The sequence below is a fragment of the Megalobrama amblycephala genome, linkage group LG3 (genome assembly GCF_018812025.1).
Source record: "Megalobrama amblycephala isolate DHTTF-2021 linkage group LG3, ASM1881202v1, whole genome shotgun sequence".
Classification (NCBI taxonomy): Eukaryota; Metazoa; Chordata; class Actinopteri; order Cypriniformes; family Xenocyprididae; genus Megalobrama; species Megalobrama amblycephala.
This window is the reverse complement of record NC_063046.1, coordinates 29,060,393-29,079,448: the sequence shown is the minus strand read 5'-3', so window position 1 is coordinate 29,079,448 and position 19,056 is coordinate 29,060,393. Positions and strand designations below refer to the sequence as shown.

The 19,056-nt window shown below is 37.9% G+C and overlaps 2 protein-coding genes across 2 annotated transcripts; both read left to right on the top strand.

Moving 5' to 3' along the window:
- The first annotated feature begins 7,574 nt into the window (after positions 1-7,574).
- Positions 7,575-12,955, top strand: znf408 (zinc finger protein 408). The gene is made up of 5 exons (XM_048184913.1): positions 7,575-7,732; positions 8,493-8,704; positions 8,962-9,026; positions 10,524-10,774; positions 10,865-12,955. Coding segments are annotated over exons 1-5 (2,334 nt in total). The 5' UTR covers positions 7,575-7,731; the 3' UTR covers positions 12,670-12,955.
- Positions 12,956-13,460: 505 nt separating this feature from the next.
- f2 (coagulation factor II (thrombin)) lies at positions 13,461-18,707 on the top strand. The gene is made up of 14 exons (XM_048184920.1): positions 13,461-13,622; positions 13,815-13,972; positions 14,141-14,165; positions 14,498-14,569; positions 14,861-14,966; positions 15,205-15,335; positions 15,654-15,965; positions 16,207-16,317; positions 16,414-16,540; positions 16,647-16,814; positions 16,963-17,136; positions 17,473-17,651; positions 17,766-17,836; positions 17,944-18,707. Exons 1-14 carry the CDS (start codon positions 13,502-13,504, stop codon positions 18,097-18,099), a joined length of 1,911 nt encoding a protein of 636 aa, XP_048040877.1. The 5' UTR covers positions 13,461-13,501; the 3' UTR covers positions 18,100-18,707.
- Positions 18,708-19,056: the final 349 nt, after the last annotated feature.

The following is a 19,056-nucleotide window of genomic DNA, read 5'->3' as shown; positions in this document are numbered from 1 at the left end:
TCTACAGCCGACATGCCTAACATCTGACATCAATAACAGTAATATTTAGGCCTCTTACGCAGTGTTTAGTGTTATCTGATATGTATGACCTGATTACAATAAAATCTAATCTACAATAAAATATGGTAAAATCTACAATAAATCTCTTGAATATGATCATACATTATTCATCAGACACAAGCATTATTTTGATTCTAATATAATCAACCCGAAGGCAGTGTTCTTAATTGTGTGCAAATTTAGAATTGCTAATAATTCAGTTAATTATTAGATCACAAAAAAATATCAGATATGTTAATTTCAGAGCTATTATAATAAATTCAAACTTTAAATATATTTGTAAAGGTTCCTTTAGAAGAAGAAGCAGTCTTTTGGGTAAATATATCAATTTGCCTGTCCGTCATCTTTTCGGTGCAATGGTTTTCAGATTTACATCATTTCTGTGCTTGATACTTTTCCAGAGAGAGATCACTGTTAATCACTGAAATCTAATCTATCTGTATGGCTCACTGCATAACACTCTTGATTTCATACAGACAGAAATTTATTTCTATTTTTAACCCACAGATATGCTTGAAACAAATAGCCTTGTGTTGGTGTGAAATAAAAATTCTTTTCTCAAAATGTGTAATTTCTCTTGTGCGTTTGCTTGATGTCAGAAGATTTGATGGATCTATTTATAGACACGGTCAGACTTGATAAATGACATGCAGATGAGCAAGATCAGGAAGTGACAGATATCCAGACCAACAGCACCTCCTACAAACCACATCAAATGAACACACACTGATAAATGTATCAGAGAGAGAGAGAGGAAAACAAAATGGAGAGAAACAGGTGATAACAGCATAGTAAAGTCATCTTTCTCACCTGCTTTCTCCTTCTCATCCTAAAAAAAAAAAAAATGGTATGTTGTTGCATAACAGTTAATATTACTGTGTGTTCTGTCTGGTTACCCAGTCTTATTATAGTCTATATGATCAGAATGGATGAGTACAGTGTCTGTCTGCTCGGCAGCCTTGAAAATAACACAGGATACCAGCAGCAACTGCAATGCATCACTGATGAGCTTCTTACATAATCCCACTGATTAAAAAAAAAAAAAAAAAAAATACTCCCACCTGCTAGATATTGCCCTGCCAGAGCTAAAAATGATTGTGCTGGCTTGCCCTTCCTGGAGGAGCTGTGTGTGTGTGTGTGTGTGTGTGTGTGTGTGTGTGTGTGTGTGTGTGTGTGTGTGAACACACTACACTTCACATGACAAATATGAAACAATATGAAAGCGAAACAGAATGAAAAGAAATTGACTTCTGTTTCTGCCTTATTTCAGAAGAACCGAGCAACAAGCTCTTCAGTTTAAATAAACACGTGAATTCACAGGTTTGTTTTGCTATACTGAAAAATTTTTCTGCATGAAAGATTTCTATCACCTTTTCCTAAACAACACATATCTAAAGTTTATTCAAATGTATGTAAAATAAAACTGTATACATAATGCTGCACACATTCATTTAAATGGACTGAGAGAGAGAGAGAGAGAGAGAAAGAGAGGGTTCATTAAAGTTCCCATAATGGTTTTCTATGTGAAAACCGCAAAATTACAGCTCATTATTTTCTTTGCCCAGCATGGACAGCACAAAAACTGCTGTCCTCATTCACATCGAACACAACACTGCTTTGAACAAACCCTTCTAAAATCCCTCATCACACACACACAAAAACACATGAAATATAGATGGAGGGAAAAGCTGCCCTAGAAAATATTTCTTTCTGATGCAGAGCGGAGTGAGGCTGGCACGAGCCTTGCTGTCAGACAAAACAAGGAGAAAAATAGCTGAATGAAGCTACCTCTACTGCTTTGTATCATGTCTCTTTCTCTCCTTTGTCGTTGTGTGGCATCAGCTGGTACAAACAGAGTCAGAGTCAGAGGGAGAGGAGCAGAACATCTTGAACACATAAACACTCTTAACATCACCATGAAATCAAACTGTACAATTCTATGACAATTCCTGCTTGACAATTCTTGTGACGCACATCTGTGTGAAACGGCTTCTCAATCAAGAAAAAAAATGTAGGGCAGGACTTGATTTGCCCATTGGAAATTGATTGGATCACTGGATCATTGCAGTTCTCATGTAATTGACAGGTTGTCCTGACCTCGCACCAGTAAAAGTTTCATGGTAACTTTAAATTCATCATTATGCAAAAAACAAACAACAACAACAAAAAAAAAGCATGAAAGACAGATGTATGGCAGAACGACATGCTACTTGTTTTGTCTCCAATAGGGGATGAAGAATTTCTTGAGTGTAAATGTAATTAAATAAAATGTGGAGTGTGTATATATGAGGATGTTATCTGTGACATGATTATTGATAGGCTGGTGTCAGTGACAGAATGCACATAACTATGCAACAGGGTGCAAATTTATGACTTGGTAATTTGTCCCAAAGCTCGTCTACTCTTCTGCCACACACTCAAAAGTATCTGCTTTTTCTTCACAAGAAAATACATACTTTTAGGGCGTAGTATAATTAGGCACATTGGGATGCAGCAACAATGTGTAAAAAAGAAAAAGAAAAAATTAAAGCTGCAAGCAGCGATGAAAGGCCCTCGAACCTGGGCTCACCGCCACCCGGTGAACAGTGGACGATATTCGTTTAAGCGTAGAGGAGAAATATAGCAAATTCATTTTGATGCACCACACTTCCTGCCGCCAGCAGGTGGCGCTTTAACTATAACTGAATATTGCCATGCTGATGTCTTCAGGTCAGGACTCTTATCAAACATGTGAAGTTTGGAGCAGATCGGACACTGTATGCCCGAGTCAACAGCTTCCTCTTTCATGGCGAAACATCGAATTTTGTCAGGCCGCCACGGACACGCCCTTCAACAAAACCTCTAGATTTTCGCAATTTAACGTCTCAAAGGCCTTAAGATTAGACTGACAAAATATGATGTTGATCTGATTAAAGCTCTAGGAGGAGTTTGTTAAAGTACGTGTGGAAATGGCAAAAACAGCAAAAATTTTGCAGAGAAAATTCAAAATATCTCACTTCCTGTTGGGTTTACATATTTTGCACCCAGGGGCTTTTTTGTATGTACATGTGTCTACCGAATTTCATACCTGTACGTAAAATGTAACCCGAAGGCTGCTTAATTGAAATTTTGTAGGTGGTGCTATCGAGCCATTTTGCCACACCTAATTCTAAAACCCATATTAGACGTAAATTTTCACCACTTCTGATGCGTGTGCCAAGTTTCATGAGTTTTTGAGCAAGTTCAGGCCCTCAAAAATGTAATTCATTTCGAAAAAGAATAATTGACCAAGCAATTACAAGAGGGTACTCACACCGTCGGTGCTCGGGCCCTAAAAAGAAGAATGAAACAGGTGACTCTCTCTGCCAATTCACAACCCTACTGATATTCAGAACAAGATCTAGATTATTTTTAAATCATGCTGGACAACATGATAAAGTCAGCTTGAGTGCTGCTGCCATATCAAATACCAAGTAATTCTGAAATTCATGTACATTTTTTAAAGTAAAGAGAAGCTTCATCAGTAAATGACAGTCCTCAGTCAAATGGAGAGAAGGATGCAGTTATGACCACTTGAAATCTCCCTCCAATGAAACTACATAATAGGGGTGATCCTGAATAGTCGACGATTCGAATCTTCGATAGGAGGAGCCTGATTCGACTACCAATCTCACAGTCGAATGTTTATCCAGATTGCCTTTCATTTGTTTAAAAAAAGATAAAATCATTGTCAGTTTCGTCTATCACTTGACAGGTAGTTTGGTCAGTTTATTAGAAAGATGTTTCTCTGTGTTGTGTGTGAAAGAAAATAAAAGTTGTCTTAAGCCACGTCCGCGGGTAGGCTATAGGCCTACTTCATTTTCCGTGTCCCGCTCCATCTCGTGCACAGTTCAGCGCGCAGGCAATCTGATTCGAATCGGATTCGACTATGTAAATCCGTAGTCGAGGACACCCCTACTACATAATGTACACATCTCTCACAAGCATGTATGGACACAATCTTGATTCAAAACATGATTGCAGCTCCATTCAGACTAATAAGGAATTCTGATTAACAAAATCAGGTCCCTTGCAAGCCCTACTTCTCTTTTTTAATGTACAGAAAGAGGTGGTGATGTTATATGAGAATGTTTTCTATTCAACCAAGCCACCAAAAAACCTGTGAACTGACTGAGGGTTGCTACATGTTTTTACAAATCACAGCTTGAAGCGACCGAGTCATGTGTGCGTGTTACATCCAATCTGCCCTCTGAGCCTCTCCTGGGTCAGACTGATCCATGTTGCCACGGTGATGTGAGAAGGCTGAGTGATCGAGATCCTTTCTGCATTCAACACGGTTCTTGTTGGTAATATACAGAGTGACTGCTGAACATCATCATGGTTTTAGGCCATCTCCTCATCCTCAACAATCGACTCATTACGAACAGACACAAGATGTGCAAGTCACTGATTGTAACAATTTGACAAACCTAAGGCTGGTTGATCAATACGAGTTGCGAAATCAATAACTGGGATAAGGAGACAGAGATAAGAGGATAAGGGAAAAGTAACAGTTAATGAAAGAAGGAAAAAAACAGAAACAGACTAATCTACAAGAAAACAAACTGACAGAATTTCAATGAAGAGACAGAGCAGAGAACAAGCATTAGCTGCTTAAGGCACGCTGTGATGACTATTTTGGACAAAATAAATGTAAATTAAATGTAAAAACCACATATTAAAGACAAAATGTAATTCAAATTTACCCTGTATACTTTTGTAGTGCACACTCTTGACCTCATTGTGCATGATTCAATGATGCATGTTATACCAAATAAACACGCTAGTCTTTGTATTATTAGTTTTTAATCAAAATGTAATAATGTACTCCACCTCCAAAATGTCTTTCCTTTTTGGCTGATGAAAACCCATCATACCCTTCCCACCAACCACCTGGTTTCATTCTGGTATGTAACAACCACTTATTACAGTTCCTGATATATCTCCTGTTTCGTTTGTAAACATGTTAGATTATGGAAGTAAAATAAATTGTGAAATTATCCCACAATTTGCTCACCCTCAAGCCATCCTAGCTGTATATGATTTTCTTCTTTCAGTCAATCTTAGCGGGACTGCGTGAACTTCAGTTACCTTTTATGAAACCGCTTTAGCCCCAACTCATTTGTTAGATTCATTCAACTCAGGTTTTGGAGTTTTATCCTCACTTTTCTTAGCATCTTTTATGAAACAGCCCTCTGGGGCCTGTACCATGAAGCTGGATTAGCTGGCTAGCCAGGTAAGTTTCAGATTAGTTTGCGCCAATCCTGGGTTTTAGGTACCATGAAAGTAACTTGACTTTTAGCATTGTTCATCGCCATAGTAACTTACGCTCCACGGCTAACCTGCTCCGGGGCAGGTTATGTTCTGGATTAGAGATTTCAAACTGAAATTGGACCAATCAGACGTAAGCTAAGTGACACTGACACACCCAACGAAATAAAGTCACTCCCCCAGTTTCTCTTCCTCCAAATTAAAGGTCATTATACAGGTGCTGGTCATATAATTAGAATATCATGAAAAAGTTCTTTTTTTTTATTGTAAATAAAAATGGGTACAGCTCATGAAAGTCCAAAATTCATTTTTAAAAATAATTTACAATAAAAAAATGAACTTTTTCACGATATTCTAATTATATGACCAGCACCTGTATAGTAAAAACAAATATTTAACGATGAAATTGTCTGGTTTTAATGATAATATAATTTATATATTATTTGTATAGTTATATGATCTATATTTTTATAGTAATTTAGTGTAACAGTAGTTATTAAGCACTTAGTTTCAATGAATATTATAATATATATAGATCATATGTAACATAGGCCTAAATAAGGAGTAAATATACTCTTTAAAAATTACTACATGTGACCTTGTATGTTTAAGTCTCTATCGCTATATATTATCAACTTTCACTTACACTGATAGAGAAAGATCATTTCTTTTATTTGTCCTCTTTCACAGACAAGTATTTTCCATTAGTGTAAATGCATTTAAATTCTTCATTTTCAGTTAAACGGTTTTGAATCGCACTGGCTCTCTCATGAGAAGTGAATCACAGTTTATTTCTGTTGCAAGGCATGTGATTGGCTGTTTGCCACTGATGTCACAGATTCATGTGTACGCGCTCCACAAACTCAGGATCAAAGCCTGAGTTGACAGAGAAAGTTGATGATCAGCATCATGGTACCAACAAAGCCGGATTGGAGTGGTTTGGTTTTGTCAACTCCTATAACCCTGAGTTTGTTCATCTACCATCATGGTACAGGCCCCTGGTGCATACTTTACTTCATCCAGTTACCCTTTACCACTCAAACTGCATCATCTTTTTCATGTAGCATAACAAAAGGAAAATTTGGCCCTAGGCACAAGCTTGTTCATTCATATTACACTACACTAACATTTATTTCTTTTATTAGCTTACTCCTCTGCTCAGGTCTCTCCATTACAGAATTATATTCATGACTAACAAGGCCAGCTTACATCATCTAGAATTTTATTACTGTCTATTACATTCTTCAAAATGCATACAGCATAATGCCATTTAAATCTTTCAATACAAAAGTAGCAAATAGCAAAATAATCTGATAGTAAACTAATAGTATCATTTCTGATGGACTCTAATGGAGAGATAAAGCCGTTGTTCTGGCATATTATGCATTTGCCAGGAAATGAGCATATTTGACCAGTTACAACTTTTAGAATTTAAAACATGTAGAATGATCAAGCAGTAGACTTTATCTGATTTGAGTGTCTCTTTAGTGTGTTGCGTTTGTTTGTACTAACAAACACTGTAGGCAAACTGTAAAAAGCCAACGTGGAAACAATCAAAATACACTATATAAAAATATATAAAAATATTGGTAAATCATAAAAGATGAAATGGTGTTTTATACTTTACAATATACTTTTCCCTTTTTTCTCTCTCTCAAAACTCCACAAACTTTATCTGTACCTTCTGCTCCTCTCCCGCCCGAAGGCTTGTAAGTAAATCAGAGATGTGTCTCTAGCTCCACCTTGTGCTGGAAAGTCGGTCTTGCCTTTGCGTTGTTTCTGAAGTAAACGTTAAGAAATTAAAACCTAAAATTTAATTTAAAACTAAAGATTTAATCATAGCTCAGAAAAAAATATCATACATATACTAGTACCACATTTACAACCAGGAAAAAAACCTCAAACGTAAATAAAGTTAATTCAAAGTTAAAAAAATAAAGGTAATTCAAAATTAAATGGGTAATAAGTAATTTATATAAATACAGAGCCAATCATATAGAAACATTTTTGCACGTCAACTATCATGAACCATTCATGAAGAATTAAAAAGTAATTTGGATCTTCTTCTAGTTCTGTAGTTAAAATAAATAAAGGACAGACCAAAAAAACATCTATACACCTGTATATACGACACTAAATGCCTTTATATTGTAGTCGTGAACATTATCTTTAACTTACATTCAAAACAAAACGAACGTTCAACTTTATTTGGAGAGGGTGAGTGCAGCTGTAGTTGTTTCTAGGGGGAACCGTTTCTCTGTAACAGTCAGCTACAGCTACCTGACTTCCGGTCGATGCGCTGGAGAACGATAATTTTCCCGGAGTTTTGGATGGATAAACGAGACCTTCGAGTGGCCAAAGCGCAGATGAAATATAGCCCTGAGTTGGTTGAAAACGTTTTCTCATGCTTATGTTTGCAGATTCGACCAGTTATCTACTCGATGAACGCTGGGGTTTAGCACAACCTGCATCTATAAATAAGCTTTATACATACACAGAAAAAAACATCCCCAAAAACAATTTTACGGGGAATTACGGTTTACTCCATTATGTTTTATCTTGCTTATGAACTGTTTGGAATGCATCAGACAATAATATTCACCTTTTTGTTATCAGCTAGCTGTGCTCTCCATAATACTTTACAGATTACTAACTACATATTGTTTTATAGACTTACTAACAGAAGAAAAGCGAATTGTTAAATTTGCCATATTGTTATGAAAATTGTGCATTTAAAATGAAGAACAGCATTCATTTGCATCGCAACAAGCATTCAATCGTATTGCATCTAACAATGCAATTTATTGTACAAAAATTACCAATACTTACAGCCATTGTTGCTATTACTGTAAACCCAGAATAAATTATAATGGAATCTCTTTTAAACAGTCTATATATTTATCTTTTGTGGATCTGAAAAACAACTTTATAATAAAAGAGAAAGAAAAATAATGTTAATTCAATGAAAACAATAAGCTATATGTAAAATATGTAAATACACAGCCAAATAACAATCATTTATTAAGAATTATCTGCATTTGTTTTGTGAGTGCTGTCCAGCCATCCTTACATTTAACTACAGCTTTCAAAATGAAAATATGAGACTGCCACCTTGTTTTATTGTGGTGTTTTTTTCTCTCTAGTGGCAACAGGCTTTTGGAGGGATAAAGGGTCTGGGAACATGAGAGACTCCATCCACAGTGCACTGAGATCAGTACCGCGAGGGCTGACCCTGGGTCCTTCTCTGGCTGAAGATGGACAGTTGGGTCTGTGGTGTGTTGGGCGAGTGCTAGAAAAAGGGACTCTACTAGGTCTGGGGGAACCTGAAAAGATGATCAGGAAGGAAAAAGAGGAGGTATGCATACCACGGTGTCAAATTTAATTTTGAACAGGCTGACAGGTTTGTTTGTTTAGCACCACTACAGCAAATGTGCTCCAAGACAATAGCTTCTTTACTCAATTTGCTTCTCAACCTGATATTGAATGAATATGTTTTCAGAAGCATTACTATGTTCAGATGAGGCCACGAGAGCAGTTTTTAGAGTGAAATAAGTTGTTGCTGTGATAGTAATAGCCTTTAGTAAGAAGTAAGTATGTGTTCTTATTCTCCAGGGGTTGCAAAATACATGCCAAAATGTGTTCAAATGTGAAATCTCAGAGGAAATGTACTGGACGAGGTAAGTTTATCCAGAATAGGCCTACCACGATCATGAATTTTGTGCTGACAATAATTGCAATTAAATATTTAATTTTTTGTTCATGCGTTGTTTTTTGTTGTTGTTTTTTTTTTTATATACCTGGAGTAGTATATAATATAGTAATAAAAATTATAATAAAACAGGCCCACATGATTTACTTTAATGCTGTGAAAATGAATATAACATAATATAGTATAATATAATATAATTATAACAATGTTCATAGTTCAGGAAAGAAGGAGGCGGGAACTAAATAAACAACAAAAAGAAAGTAAATCGGCAGCCCCTTACTGACAACTGCCGCATATCAACGTAATAAAACACAAACATAAATGTCCCAAACCTTGTCCTCTCTCGTCTTGCACTGTTGTCACTCCTCCTTTTATCCTTCCTGAGCTCCTCCATGGGACTTGAAACCGGTGTGGCACGCAGGTGACACTCATTTGTACACGTTCAATTGATAATCATTAGCACTGAACAATTGGGCTTATCTCAAAATTGCTGTTATGTCAAAGAAAATGCGATTAATTATCACAACAGGCCTAAGCCAGAATTCATTAATTATTATATTTAGTACAATTACTAACTTGAATATCAAGACATTATGGCCTGGTTTCACAGACAGAGCTTAGATTAAGCCAGGATTAAGCTTTAGTTCAATTAGGACATTTAAGTAGTTTTTTTTTTTAAAATTTCTTTAAAAAAGAAAAGAAAACATTACTGGTGTGCATCTTGAGACAAAACAATGGCACTGACATATTTTAAAGGGTTAGTTCACCCAAAAATGGAAATAATGTCATTAATTACTCACCCTCATGTCGTTCCACACCCGTAAGACCTTCATTCATCTTTAGAACACAAATTAAGATATTTTTGACAAAATCCGTTGGCGCAGTGAGGCCTGCAAAGACAGCAATAACACTCCCTTTTTCAATGCCCAGAAAGCTACTAAAAACATATTAAAAACAGTTCATGTGACTACAGTGGTTTAACCTTAATATTAAAAAGTGTCGAGAATACTTTTTGTGTGCCAAAAATAACAAAATAGTGACTTTATTCATCAATGTCTAGTGATGGGCGATTTCAAAACACTGCTTCATGAAGCTTCAAAGCTTTACGAATCTTTTGTTTCGAATCAGTGGTTCGGAGCGTGTATCAAACTGACAAAATCAAGTGAACCATTGCAATTTCAGAAATTGTAGTCACGTGAACCGTTTTAAATATGTTTTTAGTAGCTTTCTGGGCACTGAAAATTTTGTCAAAAATATCTTCATTTGTGTTCTGAAGATGAACGAAGATCTTATGGGTGTGGAACAACATGAGGTTGAGTAATAAATGGTGGATTTTTCATTGTTGGGTGAACTAACCCTTTAAGATATGTTAGTACAAGTTACTTTAAATTAAAACAGCTCTAGGCTTAAGTCGGTCTGTGAAACCGGGGGTTACTAGTCAGACTTGTTTTAACTACCTCCACAGGTTTGCCTGCAGCACTGGGAGTGAGGAAAAGAGCAATGTCAGTGTACTTGAGGTAGACGGAAGATTGGGCCTCAGGGTCTGTCGGGACATTCAGCCAGGAACAGAACTACTCCTCTGGGAAGATCAACAAAAAGCCCCTTTTGAAGAAGAAGTCCTGCAAGTAAAAGCCTATGAAAACAGTAATAGAACAAACAGAGATCAAGATAAAGCTCTAGAGGCCATTGCTTTAGATCACCTCTCTGGCTGTTCATGTAAGTTTATACCTAATATTTGTCCTGTGTAAGAAGTCCATAATATGATGATGTGCTTTTGAAAATGTGGAAACTTTTGTCTTCTAACAGATCCTGCCACACAAGAGAATATAAAACCTCCTACCAAGGCGAAAAATCTTGAGCAGAACTCTGGAGCCTGTAATTTCAGTGTCCTGGAGCAGAATGGGGTGGATGAGGCACATGGGGAGAGTGAAGCTGAGCAGATCGATGAGCGACCTGCAAGAGAAGAGATTCAGAGTGTCAGTGTGAGTACATCACAAGCCCAGAGTTCATCAGAACATCTGAAGCCAGAGAGAAGCCTGAGAGCCAGCTCTCGCCTTGCCGCTAAGCCTCGAAAAGTACACTCGTCAGCCAACCGTATCTGCAAACGACAAGATCCAAAGAATAAGTCAGACCTAAGCAGCAAGAAAAAGCTCTCGAATAACAAAGACAACAGATTGCAGACATTGTATACTAATGAGCATTCCAGCATGGAGCAAAATGAGCAGGATTTTCCTCACTTTATTATCCGAGAGAGGAAGTACAAATGTGACGAGTGTGACAAGAGCTTTTTTCAGCTGTGCCATCTGAAGAAACACAAATTCACACATCAAAATGAGAAGCCGTACATGTGCACCGAGTGTGGTAAACCATACAGTTCACAGGAGAGCTTCCAAGCCCACCTGCTAATGCATCGTGGTCAGAGGCCGTTTCAATGCCAGCACTGTGACAAAAGCTACGGCTTAAAACGGGACCTCAAGGAGCACCAGGTTCTCCACTCAGGCGAGAAACCGTTCGTCTGTGACATCTGTGGAAAAGCTTTTGCTCGCCGGCCCTCGCTACGTGTCCATAAAGAAGTCCATCAGACAAAAGAGCCGGACTACCAGACTCCCAAGGTCAAGTGTCCAGAGTGCAGTAAAGAACTGGCCAATTCTGGCTCTTTGAGGAACCACATGCGTCTGCACACCGGAGAACGACCGTACGTCTGCCAGCACTGTGACAAGAGCTTTCGCCAACGTGGCAATCTGCTTGGACACATGCGCATCCACACGGGAGAGAAACCCTACAAGTGCGACCACTGTGACCTGCGCTTTTCTCAAGTGCCTGAACTGCGCCGGCACCTGATTTCACACACGGGTGAAGTGTATCTGTGTCCTATCTGTGGTAAGGCTTTACGGGACCCTCACACGCTGCGGGCCCATGAACGGCTGCACACAGGAGACAGGCCCTACAAATGTGAACAGTGTGGGAAAGGGTACACGATGGCAACCAAACTTCGGCGCCACCTAAAGTCTCACCTGGAAGAGAAGCCGCATGTTTGCCAGGTGTGCGGAGCCAAATACACGATGATGCAGAGTCTACAGCGGCATCTGCAGCTGCACAAACATCACTCAGACTCTGGTCACGCATTGCCGACACGAGGTCGACCCAAAAGGTCAGGCCAGAAAGCAGAGGATGAGCCGGGTAGGACTGACTGCAGCAGTTTGGAGGAAGGACAGACTGTGGCATATGTTCAAGCCTCAGAGGACTTTTCTATGGTGTCTCACTCAGAAGGTGCCATTTTGGACTCTGGTGCGTACCACCATGGCACAATTGTTTTGGAAAAAGGAACGGAGAAGGGGCTTCAACGTATTGAGCTCAGTGAGAATATCTTCGAGATTATTGTCTCTGACGAAAATACCAAGTGTATAATAGTGCAAGAACAGCCTTCTAAGTGTATAGAGATTCAGGAACAGGAAGCTAATGCTGAATGTATAGTTGTGCAGGAAAATGATGCCAGTAGCGACTGTATTGTAGTTTCAGAACAGGATGCTAATAGTTGTTTGGTTATATTACAAGGTCAGGATGGTCTAAGTTCAGTGGCAGAGACTGTAGAAATAGAGACAGGGCTGTGACTACTAAAGTGTTCAGCAGTAGAATCTCTTCACATTATGTCTCACGCCAAAATAAAAAACAACCTTTGTGAAATAAATGTATAAGCTATTTTGAATTTAAGTCTTGCTGTTCTTTGATTTTTGGAAGGGTTTTCGGCAGGTATCAGTAAATATTGACTCCTGTGCACAGTGGACCTTGTTTCATCACTGTTTATACAGACATTGTACATCAGCAAAACACAGCTGTGATTGCAAATGAGCTAATACAAGTGGAAATTCAATAAAGCTGTGTCTGTTGTGTTGCAAATTATCACTTCTTTCACACGTTAACTGTTCAAGTAAAATACTTTGTACTTTTTACATAAATACATAATGTTTATTATTAGAAGAAACGATAAGCAGTAGCTCCCTGATAGATAAGAGCTAATGGAGATATTCACCTACATAAGATCATAATTTCAAGACGAAAGATATTTCTGTTGATTAGTTACCAAAAAGCACCCACACTTAAATAACAAAACATATTTGCACTATGTAAAATATTTTAACCGATTTATTTTAAGTGAAGTTTTGTTATAAATATTCAAATTTGTTTAATATGCCCTCACACATGAATTCACATAGCTTTGGAGATATGAAGTTATCTTGTTTTCATTAAAAAATATCTGTGATTCATGTTCCCCAGAAAGCAAAGAACGTTCCACATTGATGTGATACAGAAGTGATAGGCTCTTTTTGTGAAGAGCTCAGACACTTTGTTCTCTTTGAACTCTGGTAGTTCAATATTAACTTGGTGACTTCAGTAACTGCAGTTAAGGGATTTCTAACTGAGTGGGTGATACGATTCGATAAGATGCTCAAATTTTTTTCAGGATTACAGGCTCAGTCATCTCCAAGGATGGGAGCAAAACGAGCGCCTCTCATTCTCTCCTTACTTCTCGGACAAGTTCTCCAGCTCACGTTGTGTCATGACGGTAGGAATTTACAGAGATTTCTCTGTCTTTTGGCTATAGACCCTTGCAAACTAAGAACAAATTTATTCTATAATAATACATATTAGATATAGTTTGTGAGCCCATATATATATATATATATATATATATATATATATATATATATATATATATATATATATATATTGAGAAATATTGGCTTTTGTGCTTCAGTGTTCATTGACAATAAGGAAGCCTCTCAGATCATTCGGGCAAAGAGGGCTAACAGCGTTTTTGAGGAGTTAAAACCGGGAAATCTGGAGAGAGAGTGTGTGGAAGAGATTTGTGACCATGAGGAAGCTCGAGAAGTGTTTGAGAGAGTTGATAAAACGGTGAGAAGTGTAATTTGTGTTGAAGACACATTAGCCCCAATTGAAAATATATGGAATTATTTATCGGTATAAAAGTATATAAAGTATATTTTTTATGAGATCACAGGCATTTAGTATTTTATCACATCTAGTATTTTATGTTTAATGATTTCTTCCATTTCCCCACAGGAAATTTTTTGGTCAAAATATTTGGGTAAGAATATACATCACTTAAAAGAAAATTTCAGTGTAAACAGTGACAACACTTTGTGTAAACAGTTATATTGAACCAGGGACAAAGTGCATTTTCACTGGCCATTCCCTGGTCACTATACAATTAAAATGAGTGTATTAGTATCAGGGTTGACCCAGTGGCACTCAAAATATGGCAAACTATGCCCAAACTATGGCTAACTTACCAAAATTCAAACTACAGCACTCCCGAAACTAAAACCTGTGTAGCCTAATTCCACAGAAAAAAATGTTGACCTGGGAACTCTGTTAGATGTTATATATTTTCCTTTTTTATTTTTATTTTTTCCACAGCCTGTGAGGGAACAAAATTAATCAGAACACCAGCAACTATCAGCAGTTTGAGAGTATGTGTGAACACAGAGGGTAAGGATGATACTTACTCACACAACACAGAATATGTTTGTAAAACTAAAACGTGTCCTCCTCATAACACAAAGACATTTTTGGTAAAAGCTAGTGGCTGATCATAACCCTTTTAATTGGATGTGTGACTGACAGTGTTATTTTGTGTCATTGTTCTAGTTTTTACTAATATTTTGTATTACTTTTTGTATTTTCCATTTTCTATTTAATTTTCTATATGGTTTTTACGAATTTTTATTTCAGATTTAGTTATTTTAGTGTTAGTTTTAACAATAATAACTCTGTTGACAGGAGACTGTTTCATTAATATTGGTGAACACTATGCTGGTAGTGTGTCTGTCACCAAGTCTGGAAGGTCGTGCCAGTACTGGAAAAGCAACTTCCCTCACAGGATTGAGTATGTACTTCTCTCTCTTTGTTGTTCTTGTGTTGGTCTACCTTTAACAGTACAGCAACTGTCATCTCTCAGAACTGGCAAAACCATTTTGTGTTTATTGTTTAGAAAACACAAATGCTTTCAGTGAAGAAAAAGCTGTTTTGTTTTCATTTGTTTTCATTTTTCATTGAGATTTACATGGCTCTTGTGATGTTGCAGCCACTTCTTTGTCTTATGACCAACTTGTTCCCCCCTCTAGCGAATTTAATGTGACACAGCTTAAGCTACCGAAGAACCTTTGCAGAAACCCAGATAAGAGCAAGGAAGGCCCTTGGTGTTTTACAAGAGACCCGACGGTCAGGAGGGAGTCCTGTAGCGTGCCAAAATGCGGTAGAGAAACTCACTAAAACCTTACTGCAAAATGTACTGTGGTGCAATCACTAAAGCTCTGTGTTGGCAACCAGAATGTTGAGCCATCACTGTTGTGTCGTTGAACTCAGGAGAAATTATAGCTGTAATAATAAGTGTACTTGATGTGGCTTTGGATCTGCTAAATGGCTTCTGAATTACTAAAACATATATTACCATATCTGATAGCAAGTGTTTCTGTCACCTATTTGCTTGAGCATAAAAAAAAGGTTTCTACATTTCCATTCCATCAAGTTATGTTAGTCCACCAGACTGAACATCTCACTCTCTCCTCCTCAGGTGAGACTGTTGTTCCCCCTTCACGACCTCCTACTGTGAAACCTGAACAGCGTTATGTCAAGAGTAAATGTCTGGCTGGAAATGGGGAGACCTACACAGGAGATTTGTCTGTGTCTCTGGGGGGTCGCACATGCCTGCAATGGGGTGCGGCAGAAGTGCAAGCATTGATTAAAGGAAAAGAGTTTCTGCCTCAAGTTCAACTGGTTAAGAACCACTGCAGAAACCCAGATGGAGATATGGAGGGTCCCTGGTGCTATGTAAAGGAAGCAGTCGGAAACATTACCATTGATTACTGTGACTTAGAGTTGTGTGGTGAGTGAACAGAACTATCTTCTACAAACACACACATGTTAACAACTAAAAATATTCATTTTTTCCTTTGAACTTTGGACCTTGATTGAAAGTGACATCTAGAATAGAGTCTTTAAATTAGGATTAATTGTCATAATTTTAATGAAGCAAAAACACTTTCAAATGTTAAGGTAGCCTAAGTGCATTAGGCATAAATCATCACACCACTGAACATCATTCTCTCTTTATCATTCACTATCAGACGCTCCTCTGGACAAGTTTGTGGAGGAAGAGGTTGGTCGAGAGAGAACAACTATCGATACCAAAAGGAAAGCTTTCTTTAACCCCCGCAGCTTTGGCAATGGAGAGGATGGTAAGAGTCTGATACCTTCTGTGTTGTGAATGCTATCAAGTTGTTTGAGATCTTGTATAATCAACTGATAATTAAGATTAAACTGCCTTTTGTCAGAGTGTGGAGTGCGCCCCTTGTTTGAGAAGATCAACAAAGACGATAAGAATGAGAAGGAGCTACTGATGTCATACACTGGAAGCAGAATAGTGGGAGGAGAGGAGGCTGAAATGGCCAGTGCTCCATGGTGAGTACATCACAGGGGATGTTTTAAATATCAGATATCGTGTCGTTATCGATCATGTCGACAGCTAATGCTGCGTGTTGTATATTGTGTTTGATGTTATTTGCAGGCAGGTGATGTTATATAAGCGTAGTCCTCAGGAGCTGCTGTGTGGAGCCAGTCTGATCAGTGATGAATGGATTCTCACTGCAGCCCACTGCATTCTCTACCCACCGTGGAACAAGAACTTCACCATCAACGATATCATCGTCCGCCTGGGAAAACACTCTCGTACCAAGTGAGCCCTGAAAAAAGTCTATAAAACCTGCATATATTTCTTTTCATTTGACTGCACCAATACATACTTTGTAAAGGTCTTTGTAAAAGCAGTAAAAACCTCAGTTTACAGGAAGTTAATCTGTTTTAAACTCTTTCCTGTCTGTCAGGTATGAGAGGGGCACTGAGAAGATTGTGGCCATTGATGACATCATTGTCCACCCTAAATACAACTGGAAGGAAAACCTAAACCGAGACATTGCTCTTCTGCACATGAAGAAGCCTGTAGTCTTTACGAATGAGATCCACCCTGTCTGTCTGCCCACCAAGAACATCGCAAAGAAGTAAGAACATACAGTAGTATAATGTATATATTTAAATGAAACGGAAGTAGTGTCAGATTTGAAAAACATGGAAAAGAAAAAAATGTAGGGGTAGGGACATGGTTCTACGCATCGGTTGTTGTTTGGACGGAGGCAGATCTGAATGTGAGTTTGCAGGCGATTGGAAGAAAGGGGTGAAGTTTAAGAGAAATCTGATGAATCATCTAGAATAAGATCTCTTGAAAGGGGTGATTTTATGCATTGGGGAACAACAATGTTTGGAAAATGCATTTTAACATATCTTTAAAACAAACTGACAGTTTACACAGCTGTAATTGACAAATTTTCTCTCTGAAGTTTGATGTTTGCAGGTTACAAGGGCCGTGTGACTGGCTGGGGGAACCTCCGAGAATCGTGGACATCAAACCCAACAAATCTTCCAACAGTGCTGCAACAGATTCACTTGCCCATTGTGGACCAGAGCATCTGTCGCAATTCCACCTCGGTCATAATCACTGACAACATGTTCTGTGCTGGTAATACTCATCATATTCTTCATGGTCTTTAGACCCTAGACAGTTCAGGATCTGAGAATTTGTGAGATGCTTTTGCCCTCAGGTGTCATGTCAAGGTCATCTTTTGTTTTCTAGGTTACCAGCCAGATGATACAAAAAGAGGTGATGCTTGTGAAGGAGACAGTGGAGGGCCTTTTGTGATGAAGGTATAAAAATGTATATATTCTTCTCTCCTCAAACTAGTTTGACTTACTGTTGCTGGACTCACACTACTTGTACATCTTGTCTTTTTAAAACCTATCACTGCTCACAGAGTCCTACAGATAAACGGTGGTATCAGATTGGCATTGTGTCGTGGGGTGAGGGCTGTGATCGCGATGGCAAATATGGATTCTACACGCATTTATATCGCATGCGTCGCTGGATGAAAAAAGTCATTGACAAAACAGGCTCGGGAGATGATGAGTGATCTTCCTAGCTGGAAAGAGACCTTTGCCTTACAAGAAATAAACACTTTAGTCAAATGTGATCAAACCTGCAAATGGATGAATAAATCTGAATTCTTTGTATGTTGATATCAGTGTGTGAGCATGGAGTTTCTTTCTGTGTATTGACGGTGAGAATATGGGCAGGCCTCTTCTTCTTTATAATGAAACGGATGTAATTCTAGTTTTGAGGGCAGAGAAAATAAATATCAGGAATTCTTGCCACAGAAATAGAGAAGGAACAGTGACATGTGACTGATCACAGTTTTGAGGGCATGATTACAACACACACCAAAGATGCTCATTTTTCCACAAATGCCACTATATTTCGTTGAGATGCTTTAAAAGAAGAAAAATGCTAGCAATTAAAAGACCATAGATGTTACTGTTAGTAAATTAGCATCTATGTATTTTGAATGCAGAGAAAAATAGTATAAAGATTCATTTAATAAAATTGTTTTTCATCTTCTAAGATATTTTGTGAGGCCTGCATTTTCACTGAATTGATCACTGAATGCTCTTATTACCAAAATTCCTGTATTTCACACCAAAATTTCATGCAATGCTAAAATAAATTCCATTTCTGAACATGGTTTTGGGGTTTGTAACTTGTATACTTTAGCCAGCATAATGCTTATTTATAATTTTAGTTACTTCACCATTTTATCTCCCACCCCACCAAGTGGTCCACTTCATGATTAGACTTAATATAACACCCACAAACTGAAATGCTTAATATGTCATTTTAATTCATTAAAAGACCATCTGTTGCTTTGCTCATAATGATGGTGTTGCTCAGATTCAGTGTTCCCTGAGTGAAGAGGTGTTAACATGGAGGAGCCTTCTGACATTTTAAATTGCTCTTTGGATTTTCAGACCTGACAGAACACACAAGAAGCAGTGTATACATTTTAATCCCGTTCTAGATAATTTCCTAATAA

Bases quoted from the DNA above. Each gene is read 5' to 3' on its own strand.
- f2 (XM_048184920.1), top strand. From the start codon at position 13,502: ATGCTCAAATTTTTTTCAGGATTACAGGCTCAGTCATCTCCAAGGATG. The intron at 13,623-13,814 runs GTAGGAATTTAC...TTTGTGCTTCAG, and splicing joins GCTCACGTTGTGTCATGACG to TGTTCATTGACAATAAGGAA. The intron at 14,166-14,497 runs GTAAGAATATAC...TTTTTTCCACAG, and splicing joins TTTTTGGTCAAAATATTTGG to CCTGTGAGGGAACAAAATTA.
- znf408 (XM_048184913.1), top strand. The intron at 9,027-10,523 runs GTAAGTTTATCC...CTACCTCCACAG, and splicing joins GAGGAAATGTACTGGACGAG to GTTTGCCTGCAGCACTGGGA. The intron at 10,775-10,864 runs GTAAGTTTATAC...GTCTTCTAACAG, and splicing joins TCACCTCTCTGGCTGTTCAT to ATCCTGCCACACAAGAGAAT.